Source organism: Colossoma macropomum, unplaced genomic scaffold (assembly GCF_904425465.1).
Source record: "Colossoma macropomum unplaced genomic scaffold, Colossoma_macropomum, whole genome shotgun sequence".
NCBI classification, from domain to species: domain Eukaryota; kingdom Metazoa; phylum Chordata; class Actinopteri; order Characiformes; family Serrasalmidae; genus Colossoma; species Colossoma macropomum.
Genome location: NW_023494807.1, coordinates 28,287,983 through 28,299,833, shown reverse-complemented (window position 1 = coordinate 28,299,833; position 11,851 = coordinate 28,287,983). Strand labels below are relative to the sequence as shown.

Below are 11,851 nucleotides of genomic sequence, written 5' to 3'. Positions count from 1 at the left end.
TTACTGGAGTATTACTGAGTAACAAAAACAGCCTGTTTAATTCTGAGGGATTAGGGGAGGTTGTAAAATGGTTATGCACAAACGAATTATGATTGTTTTTGCTACATAAAACCACACAAATGTGGAAAAATGGAAAAAAGAAAAAAAATAAATACAAGAACTCTGTAAGCTCCTTTAAAGCCGATTGCAACACCACAGAAAGCTCCTCCTTCAGTCTAGAACATGCCGTTCTCTGCATATCTGCATCTTATAACGTTTGCTGTACCCCTTTTCGTCCAGCAGATGTGGACAGAGAGGGAGCTGTGAACAGAGACAGTGAAGTCAGAAAGAGTGGACAGGCTTTTAGCTCATGAACTTTGAGCTTTAACAGTGATCAACCATTAACTAAAGCCATAAAGCCATAAAGCTTTAAGGTTTGAAAAACCCAACCTGGTTTCTGACTCTCTTTTCACTGTGAAACCAAAACAGTGAAATCATTATGATTCCCAGCCCTGAAACCGCAGGGCTAAACCTCAGTGACTCACCGGATTAGCCTGCAGCTGTTTTGATGAGAACCAGTTACTGTTTATTAAATATTTCAGGACTCTAATTATCTTAGTAATGAATCTTAGACATTACACTTTTCTTCGTGTCAGTCAAAAATGTCCAGAGATTTTTTATGTTATGACTAATAGTGAATTCAATAAGCCTCCATCGTCCATCGTGCTGTCATATAAAAACTTATATCTTGTTGTTTTATTCACTTTTTTTCATTATTTTAAAACTCCAGCTATCCTTTGAATTAGTGAAACGTTTAAGGTAAAGAGACCAACAGAAATGCTTCAGAATTACTTGGAAAAAAAATATTTTTTACATTTATTTACAGTACAAGTTAAGAATGTTTTATCTATATCATGTAGGTGGAGATACAAGTTCATTCATACAGCAATTTCATACACGGCTGTCATTCAAAGTGCTTTACAAATGAGAAAATACAGAGTCAGAAAACACAGAGTTGTAAAAACATGATTAACACACACCCACACACACACACACACACACACACACACACACCTTTTAAGCTTATCCTTCTGGGTTGCGGGGGGGAGCTGAAGCCTATCCCAGCAGTCATTGGGTGGAAGGCAGGATACACCCTGGACAGGTCGCCAGTCCATCGCAGGGCAGACAGACAGACATACACATTCACACTCAACAAACCCCACACAGAAAGGACCCTGGTCGCCCAGCCAGGGAATCAAACCCAGGCCCTTCTTGCTGTGTGGTGACAGCCACTGTGCCACCCATGATTAAAACAACAGATTCAAATTAGAAAATCATTAAATTAAAAATCAAATTACAAATAAAAAGTTAGATTAGGATAAAAGGTGCCGTTACAGAGGAAAAGGGCCTAGAAACGCTAACAGTGTTTTAAACTGAGCTGAAAGCTGCTCACATAGGAGCCTGGATTTAAAGTGTCCAGTGTCGGGGCTCTTCTAATGCTCTCTGTCAACTGGTTCCATTTAAGAGCAGCACAGTTGCTAAACGCTGCTTCTCCATGTTTAGTCTTCACCTTCAGCAGGACCGACTGACCAGTTCCTAATGATCTGAGAGCGCTGCTCGGCTCATATCGCTGAATATGAAATAAATATGCTGGCTCTACACCACTGAACAATTTAAAGAGTCTTAATAATCGTATAGTAATAGTATCTTAAAGTCTATTCTGTAACAAGGTTTTGTTCCAATAGCAACGATATGTTGTGTTTTGGATGCTGGTATTCTGGTCAGCTGTAATGGAAGCTGATATGCTGTTCACCAACAAAAAGCTCATATCTCCAAAATGGTAACTTTACAGGAGAAGGAAAAAACTTACTTTACTTTTAATGTGAGTCAATGGAACCAGACTTTTTTGGAGTAATTCTGGGCCATTTCTTTTGGTCCATTCATCATAACATTTATATACAATGTAAAGGCCAGAAGACATTTTCAAATTATGTCAAAAACTGAAAAATGAAGATACAAGGTTTTGTTCCAACAACAGCGATATGTCGTGGTTTGGATGCTGGTATGACCACCTAAACCAGCACCAGACCAGCTTTAGACCAGCTTAAAAGAGCATAGAATTCATTACAAACAGGTAGTTTTGGTAATAAATCACATAGTTCCTTTTAAGAAGGCTGGTATAACCATTTCCATCCACATTTAGGTCAAAGTATTGTCTGCTGACTCACATGAGTGATCTAAACACTCTCGACCACAAACCCAAAGCAGAACCACTGCTAACATCACTCTGTCTAAATGAATGTAGCAGTTTATAAAATGAAGCGCCACTGCTCATGAATTGAGGAACTGAATAAACATAGTGTCATAAAAAGCAGTAAAACCAGAAATATGGAAGCAATTGTTAAGATTACAAACCAATACAAAAATGTATTGCATTCAAAATGTATTGCAACACATTCTGTTTACATTTTGGAACGTAAAGACAGGACATTGCGACATTTCCTGAAAGGAACATTTCAGTAGTATATTGAAACCAACACTGACACTTTGAGCCATCTATGAAACATACATATGTTAGGCAAGCCTTAGTAGATGTGATGAGTAATTTCAGCCATAAAACCTTATCAGAGTTTCACAGCAGTGGGTTAGCATTAGCAAGTGTGTTGTGGTAGCCTTTTATAAATATGTCAAAGGTATCAGTTACTTAGTTGTCTGGTTATTTAGAGTTTAATACCAAAATTAAACAATTTCCAGGGCCATATAAAGTGCTGTGCAAACGTCAGAGACCGCCCCTGATCTATTTCATTTCCAGTCAAAACAGACGTTAAGTACAAGCAGTTTATTTTTCAGCGTCAGAGAATTAAACAAAAGCCTCAACAACCATATATAATATAATGTTTTCAGCATTTAGTGAGTCACACTTTACCTTTATTACAGCTTCCATTCTTTTCAGGAGACTCACTTTCAGTTTCTCAAAGAAATCTGCAGGAATATTTTTCCAAAAGTTCAGTCTTAGAAGCTGGTTGATCGTTTTCTGAAGTAATCAAACACATTCAGTGGTGTTGAGGTCTGGACTCTGGGGTGGTCAGTCCATTGTTCAGCTTCTTTGTTTGATGTGTCCGTCTCCTTTTCTCAGTGAGGTTCTTCTTGACAGCTACACATCCTTTCAGACCCACAGCGCTGAGTCGTCTTCTCACAGTGGAAGGATGGACAGAAACACCTGTGGATGTTTTCAGATCTGAAGCAGCTTGATTTTCTCCTCTCTCTCAAAGATGAAAGCTGTAAGTGCTGTTTATCTGATGGGGGCAGTTTTGGTGTCTGTTAGGTCTTCCAGGTGGTTGTTAGGAGCCCTGTTTTCTCTGTTTTTTTAGTTTTGGAAACTGTAAGTTTTTGAATAAATAGTGGCCTGTTCAGGTCATGGCAAAACACCCCTGACTCAGTCAATGATCTTATATCAGGATGAATGTATAGATGCAGCTACATTATGTAAGGCTTTCTCTGAAATAGCATGGAAGTGAACTCAGCTGTGTTCTGGCTCTGTTGTGCTCTTCATTTTGGATCCTACATTCTTAAAAACAAAGGTGAAGAGCTTTTCAGAGGAGGACACTTAAGTGCAAAGAACCTCTGCATAATGTAAAGGTTCTGTACCAATCAATGGTTGTTCCTAGAACCGTACATCCAAACCAAGAACCATTTAGGAACCTTCATTTTCAGAAGGTGGTCATTCTCTCTTGAGACTGATCTGTGATGAGTGGTAATTCCCAATAGAGCTCGAAGTACACAAAGCCCTCAGACGTCAGTCAATGAGATAGCCAAACATGGTTATGTGTTTTATTAGGGTAGAGAGCAGTGCTCGTCACCAGCTCCACGCCCGCAATCAGGAGCATCGTTATCGAGAGCGGAGTGGGGGCCCTGGGTGTGGTGGCAGGTTTTATGACCTTCTGCAAAGGCTAAAGTCCTGCTGTCTAACCGAAGGGACATTTATTCTGAGAGATCAGTTGCAGACGGAGGATCCCTGAGGATATCCTTTCTCATCTATCTCTCCATTTCAGTGCTTCACGTCCAGGAGTTTGGAATCTACCAACTGTTTGAGCTTCAGAAAGCAGCTCCTCACTAACTTGGTGTCTTTGAGAGAATCTTTGGAGAGAAAATGTCGACGGCATTGGAGGTGACCGGGTTTTTGTTGGGCGTTGCCTCCTGGTTGGTAACAGGCACCTCTCTAGCCAACGACTACTGGAAGGTATCTTCTTACTCTGGCAGCGTGATCATCTCCAACCGTCAGTACGAGAACCTCTGGCACTCGTGTGCTGAAGATAGCACTGGAATCGCCGAGTGCCGAGACTTTGAGTCCTTGCTGGCCTTGCCAGGTGAGCGCCATTTTCCTTTATCAAAACTGGGTCAGTGGGTTCGCTCACCAGTGTAATCTCACATTGTTCAGTAGATTTGACACATGACTTATATTTGTTCTTGGAAAACATTTTGGAAGACCCTTAAATTAGGAATGTGGGAATGTTAATTCACTGTGAGTTGAACAGTTGGCGATCAGCTCTGCTTGTGGCGGCCATTTTGTGCCTAACATGATAAGGATGTGGCGAGATGAGCCGATCCCGCCCTTTTTTGCTGTTGTTTTTTTGAAATGTTTGACTTGATCAAACATCCATTATTCATTATTTTGGCCTCAAAGTTGGAGAATGTATGGAAATATACATAACATTATACAAATTTATAAAATATGACAAAAAACATTGATTGATGCCTTTTTGTTATTATTTTTCATATAAAAAAATGGCAACTTTATAAAAGAAGGATAATATAATATAGAATGGAAGTTAAGGCGCAAATGATTTTTTTCCAAGTAATTTTGGACCATTTCTATTGGTCCGTTCATCACGAACTTTGGTCACAATGTGAAGGGCAGATGGTATTTTGGAATTATGTCAAAAAATTCAAAAACCTGGCAGTGAATATAACATCACTGTCCAAAGATTGTCATGTATGTCCAGAATGGCAAGTTTACAGGAGAGGGCAAAAACGTCCTTGACTTTCAATGTAAGTCGATGGAAAGAAATTTTATTCCAAGCAATTTTGGAGCATTTCTATTGGTCCGTTCTTCATGAAATTGTCACACAATGTGAAGGACAGCTGCCTTGTTCAAAGGATTTAGAAAAGTAAAAATTGCAAAAAAAATGGAGATACGTGTTTTTCTTTGGACAGTGAAAATATACTGCCATGTTTTTAGAGATAAGGGCCGTATTTCCCGCCTAAGAACTGAAGAATGAATGAAACGCTTGTGTAATATTTCAAACCTATTATATCTCTGAATTAATATTAATGACAAATAATATTAAATATTACAGAAGTCCTCTCATTTATGTCTAAAACAATAGCAAAACGTTCAGTAATTCAGTGTCACAGTCGTTGAAGCTGCTGTAGGCCTCACTGAGACCATCACTGATGATATCAGCTGCTTCCTGAAGTGTTAGAATGCTTCTGGTCATGGTTGTCAGTGGGTTTTATGTGGGTTCTCCTCTGTTCTGCAGCGTTTGTGCAAGCATGTCGAGCTCTGATGATCGTGGCCCTCATCCTGGGCCTTCTCTCCATGATTATATCCATCATGGGACTCAAGTGTATTCAATTCGGCAGCACCAACGACGAGACCAAGGCCAAAATCGCTTTAACAGGTGGCATTTTCTTCATCCTAGGAGGTGAGTTGTGTCTCTCTCATATGACAGGATTGCAGTTAGTAGCAAATTAGGAATATTTAGAATGAAAACTTTCAGAAATACTAAATTAGTGAATTTGTTCCTGTCCTTGAATTTCCAGAGCCACTCGACTCCACTCATTACAGCAGGAGGTGCCGTATCCAACTTTTATTGATTAAGATGTTTCTCTTCACAGGTCTGTGTACGATGACAGCCGTCTCCTGGTACGCTGCCCGAGTAGTGGAAGACTTTAGCAACCCGCTGTATGGAGGAATAAAGTGAGTAACGACTCTCTCCCTCTCTCTCTCTCTCTCTCTCTCTCTCTCTCTCTCTCTCTCTCTCTTCTTTCCCTTTCTCTCTTTTTCTTTTTCTCTCTCTCTCTCACGAGTTTTCTTTCTTTTTCCTGTCAGTCTCTCCCTCTCTCTCTCCTATTTCTCTTCCTGTCTCTCACTCTCTTCCCTCTCTTTTCCTCTTTTCTCTTTTTCTTTCTCCTCTCTTTTTCTTTTTCCCTCTACTTTCTCTCTCTCTCTTTTCTTTCTCCTTTCTCTCTTTTTCTCTCTAATCTCTCTTACCAGTTTTCTTTCTTTTTCCTGTCAGTCTCTCCCTCTCTCTTTCCTATTTCTCTTTCTGTCTTTCGCTCTCTTCCCTCTCTTTTTCTTTCTACTCTCTCTCCTTTTTTCACTCTACTTTCTCTTTTTTCTCTCCTCTCTCTCTCCTTTTCTTTTTTCTCTTTCTGACAGTTCTCTGCCTCTCTCTGCTCTCTGTCTTCCTGTCAGTCTGTTTGTCTGTCTGTCTCTTTCTCTTATTTTCTCTCTGTCTCTCTCTCTCTCTCTCTCTCTCTCTCTCTCTCTCTCTCTCTCTCTCTCTCTCTCTCTCTTTCCTTCTCAGCTTTATTTTTGGCATGAACTGAAAGTAAAAACAGAGCAATTAAGTTTAGTCCTAACAGAGTTAATAACACTGACGTACCCCTCTCTCTCTCTCGCTCTCTCTCTCTCTCTCTCTCTCTCTCTCTCTCTCTCTCTCTCTCTCTCTCTCTCTTTCCTGAGTGCAGGTTCGAGCTGGGTGCTGGTCTGTATCTGGGTTGGGCTGGAGCCTGTTTGTCTATGCTCGGAGGAGGTCTGCTCTGCTGCGCCTGCAAAGAAGTGTCTGCAAAACAATCAAAAGGGTGAGAGAGAGAGAGAGAGAGAGAGAGAGAGAGAGAGGTGGCATGGTGCCAGTGGATTGTGGTGTAATGTACAGTACATAGTATAATATATATATATAGATATAGCCAGTTATATATAAATTAGGAGTTCCCTGATCACAAATCTTTATTTTTCGATTCTGATTTCTTTAAAGTCAAACAGGCTGATTTTTTAGACAAACTTTAGTTTAACCTTAAGCTCCCACTCTGTGGGCTAAAAGACACATTTCTAGTAGCCAAAGACACAACATAAATGACATTTATCTACTCTTTAATGAGCAAAACTGACATTGTAAATTCTTCATCATAGTAAATAAGATGTGCTAATTAAATAATTCATAAATAAGATGAATTAAATAAAGCACCAAGTGGAAGGAAAAAAGGCAACTGGATGTTTGGAACAATTAGTTGTGTATAATTATGTCATGATATTTTAGTTTAGCAGCAGCTTTCAAATACAGCACCTGCCTCAATCTAGTTACCTCATAAAACTGCAGCACAGACCAGCCAAAACAAAAATAATGAACTGGCCAATTCTGATTATATGCACTGACTGATAGCATGAACGTCGTTTTGTAAAGTGTGATTTAAACAATCATCCATTATCATGATGTTAGAGATGAGAACCGTATGTCTGCCTCAAAATTGAAGAATGAATGAAAGTTTACATAATATTTTAAAAGTATGAAAATATTTGTAAATATCCTCGGATTTATCAATCAATCGATCAATCAACCTTTTTTTAAACTCAGAGTACATTGAGGGAGACCCTCATTTACAGTGTATCCGAGCCATTACAGAGATCAGGGAATGAGAAGTTCAATAGTAAAAATATGACAAATGCTGAAAAGTAATCATAGTAGTAAATAAAAATAAAATAAAATAAGAAAAATAATAATTTTATGACAATATAGTAAGATAAAATAAGGTTCAATAAAAATATAAATAAAGAAATAAAAGATGTAAAACAATAGCTTGGAAACATTAAAATAAATAAGAACAGAATAATAAACATTAAACAATAACTAAAAACATATCGATCGATAAAGCGATAATAAATCGCTTTAAAAGTTAAAATCAAGTAAAACATTGCAGGCTGATTGGAGGTGGTTAGAGACTAAAAGTTTAAAATGTTCATTTGACACCAGTGAGCGAAGCTTTAGAGTTTAATTACTGAAGATATTAAATGAAACGTTTAATACGAAACAAACTGTATGTAATGTGAAATAATAAACATCAGCTGTGTCCAAACTTGTCTTGGGGGCCGAGGTTCAATGTTTGTAATGGGAAGAGGGTCAAAAAGAAGGCAGATAGGTTTAAAATTGAGTTTTTAAAAATGTATTTTATGACATTACACTTTGTTTTCTTACTAAAATACTGCAAAAATACAATTTGAAAAGAATTTTGAGGATTTATTCAATCACACATAGTATAAGATTATGTTTGCTCTCTAATTCTAAGAAACTTCTCTTCCCTTGACACTACAATATTTTACTTAAGGCTGAGTTTCTGCTCTTTATTTGAGTTTAAAACATCTTGCAAGTACGAACTGACAGTCATGTCAGTCAGGAAAACTGCAACTAGTGAAGTCTAAATTATTTATGATTATATCGGCCGATATTATTGATCATCAAAATTTTTAGCTCCCTGATATCGGTATTGGTGACCAAATGTTCGTATCGGTCCAGCTCTATCTAACCCCTCTTGTTCTGTACTGTGTGTTTTAACAGAGCGTATTACTCAGCCAGCCAAGGCCAGAAGATCCACAAACCCGTGTCCGAAACAGAGACGGCCAGAGCCTACGTCTAAGCTTCCAGTTTTCACCCAGACTTCCTTCATTGTCATTACTCTGTTGTTTGTTTCAACCCTTTAAACCGCACTCATCATTTAGTCATTAATCTTGGGGCTCGTTATCCAGTGACTACAGTAACTACCATGAAACTACTATGCAAAATATGTAGTTTTGGGCGAGGAATTGAAGTGTGGAGTTTAAAGAGTTAACCCATTCATTTTTTCTACTTTTTATCTTGTTTTTTTTTTAATATTGGGTTGATAATAAATGTGAAAATAATTCACTAATTACCTACGAATCTTGTATTGATGTAGAATATCATGTAATTTGATTACTGTGATTACTTTGCATTGTGTTTTTTTGTTTTAAGAGATGTGAGACACTTTTTTGTAAGCAGGGTTTACCTCAGGTTCAATAAAACTGTCTTTAATGGACCAAATCACAGAGATTTCTTTAAGAGTAACTGAGAGTAACGTGTAATTCTTCATATTTTTTGTATATTTTTTGTCATTCATTTATATCTTTAATGATTGCATAAATTCTATTGGTTTTGTCTGGATAAGTTTTTTTAGACTTTCATTGTTCATTGTTAATGTTAGCACTCAGCACTATCAACTATTGGTGAACAAGTAATTAGTAATTAACTAGGCTTTCTTAACTACTTAAAGGTTTTCTAGCTAATGTTAAAGTTTCAGCCTTGTTTAGTTGCAAGCTAAGGGGTTAAGTTCTTGAAATGGCAAACAGAAAATTATCCTACCAGACTTTTTTCTCTGCAGTATCTAGATAGATATAGCCAAGTGAGCTCTCCCATTGGTTAGGACTTCAGGAGCTGAACTGAAAGCCTAAAGTGATTTGCCACCAAATTAATTAGGCTAGGAACTGACAGCAAAATCAACCAATCATGCGTAGAATGGGTGGGACCACTTTTTTTAGAATAAACGCCACTCTAGGCTTTCTGGAAGATCTGGATACATCTCTGACTGTGAATACTAGCAGTCTGACCAGGTTTCAGTCAGTTGTTAGAAATGGAAAACAGCAGCAGCTGAAAGAGTCACAGTAAAACTGATATAAGGTTAAACATTAACGTCTGTTACAAGCTTCAAATAAAACATGAAATATTTTTTAAAAGCTTCAAATGTCCATGTGTAGTCTAGAGTTCATATTTGAGCCCATTCACTGCCCATCCTCCCTTACTCACCATATCTTTCCTTACTTTTCCTCCATATTCACCTTATTTTTCATATGACCAATGTGTTTCACGATTACGGCTGAAATATTCAGTTGGGGAACGGAAGCGCCATTTGTCTCTGAGACATTCTCGGTACAGCCAAGTGAAGATGAAATTACGGCAAGAGCAGCAATACTACAAGCATACATAGTGCAGAGCTTCAGCAGACAAGAGACTGTGGCTTCATAATGACTCATGAAAATGCCCAGTTGTTAGCAGTGAAATCTGTGACTGTTAAATGCAAAAAGACGATAAACTGCCAGTTGAACATCACTGTTTGCTCCTAACAGACTCGCATTAACTTTTCTTACACATTATATTCTCTATATTCTTTATATTCGCTATATTCTGCCTTCACTTGCAGGCTGGACAAGTAGCAGAAAGCTAGCTGGGTAACACTACAATGATAAAAGACAGGTCAAGTTTAAGCCTTTAAATAAATCATTACTTGAAAACAGACATAAAAGGAAAAAAATGTCACTTAAATGCCTGAAACGAGCTAAAAATGTCCGTATTTCAACTAGAGCTGATAAAAATTCCAAATAGCACCAAGCTAATCCCACTAGCTTGACAATGTTGGCTCAACATCACAATGCTGGCTCAACATCGTGATGTCTCAGCCATCGACAATGGACAGTGACATCATCTATCAGCCAACCATAGTCTAGAGAAGCCTACAAATGTTCATTTGAATTGCCATTAGCTTAGCACTAACATACTGTTAGAATCCCAAAGAAGCACTAGCAGAGGTTATCATTCTCACAGCGGTGGTTTTCTTCCTGGTTTGTGACCAAGTTTTGACATATATGGCCCAAACCGAAGGCCTAGATTTGACAGTCACAGTTTGCCACCGAGGTGTTCAATAATACAATGAAATCTGGCAAAAATGACTTTAAATGTGTTAAATCAAAATAAAGACCAGGTGCCTGCATGAAGTTTTAGACTACTGTCCGCTGGCATACTAGTTGGTTTCCACTGGCGTTCTTCATGATTTCTGGCCCGCAAACAGCACAATATCGAAACTTTTCTGGTATATAGTTGCATACATCGTCTCTCAGATGACAACAATCGAATATTTCGATTTGCAGAGTGAGTTTTTTTGGTAGGCATGTTCAACAATAGGTTATAACTTAGACTTAACGAATTCCTGTACAACCTGTTTGGGTGGCTGTACAATACATACATTTATATTATTATGCCAGTCTAGTGACATAACTGTACATACAAATACTGGCCACTTTATTAGAAACCCCCTACCTTATAGGTCCTCCATATACAATCACAGACTTAAGTCCATCTGCTGCTACACAATTTATCAGCCCCCCTCTACTTGTTTCATCATTGGTCAGTTTCTGTGCACAGGGCTGCTGTTGTCCACATATTATATAGGTGGTGGAGCATTATTTAGCTACAAGAGGGGGGTTTCTGTTAAAGTGGCCAGTATACATAACAAGCAGTCATCTGTACATTTATCAGTTAATGACATTATCATGTGATACAACATATGAGATGCACATATATGCACTGTTAATTTAGTTTTAAGTATTGGTAAACGACACACACGTTTTGTTGGTGTTGGTGTTGGTGTTGGTGCCAGCTGGCGCAGTGAGCCTGGCAGGATGGATTATAATCTCAGTGAGATAACGATTACGCTGTCTGTGATATGACGGTAATCCCCCTCACAGCTCCCAGGGTGATACTCTGCTGACGCCGAGAGTGCAGGATTACATCCCTAAGGCCAGGGGTCATATTAGAGGTGAGAAGGTCCTGTGTGTCCTGTTTGTAATACAAGGGTCACTAATAAGCCTGTTGAGTTGTGGTGCGTCCATTTGCTCTCCCAGTGTAAAGAGGGGACCCCCAATCTATCTATCTATGTGTCTGTCCTGCTACAGTGGAACCAAAAAGTATTTGGAGACCTTATTCATTGGTAAACTTTAACGAAGTTCTTTAGGTTCATCAGGTGTCGC

The 11,851-nt window shown here is 38.5% G+C and overlaps 1 protein-coding gene across 1 annotated transcript; it reads left to right on the top strand.

Moving 5' to 3' along the window:
• Positions 1–3,880: 3,880 nt before the first annotated feature.
• cldn15la (claudin 15-like a) lies at positions 3,881–9,095 on the top strand. The gene is made up of 5 exons (XM_036555920.1): positions 3,881–4,346; positions 5,520–5,684; positions 5,878–5,959; positions 6,733–6,846; positions 8,595–9,095. The coding sequence occupies exons 1-5, from the start codon at positions 4,130–4,132 to the stop codon at positions 8,671–8,673; spliced, it is 657 nt and encodes a 218-aa protein (XP_036411813.1). The 5' UTR covers positions 3,881–4,129; the 3' UTR covers positions 8,674–9,095.
• The last annotated feature ends 2,756 nt before the right edge of the window (positions 9,096–11,851 follow it).

Bases quoted from the DNA above. Each gene is read 5' to 3' on its own strand.
- cldn15la (XM_036555920.1), top strand. From the start codon at position 4,130: ATGTCGACGGCATTGGAGGTGACCGGGTTTTTGTTGGGCGTTGCCTCC. The intron at 4,347-5,519 runs GTGAGCGCCATT...TCTGTTCTGCAG, and splicing joins GTCCTTGCTGGCCTTGCCAG to CGTTTGTGCAAGCATGTCGA. The intron at 6,847-8,594 runs GTGAGAGAGAGA...GTGTTTTAACAG, and splicing joins TCTGCAAAACAATCAAAAGG to AGCGTATTACTCAGCCAGCC.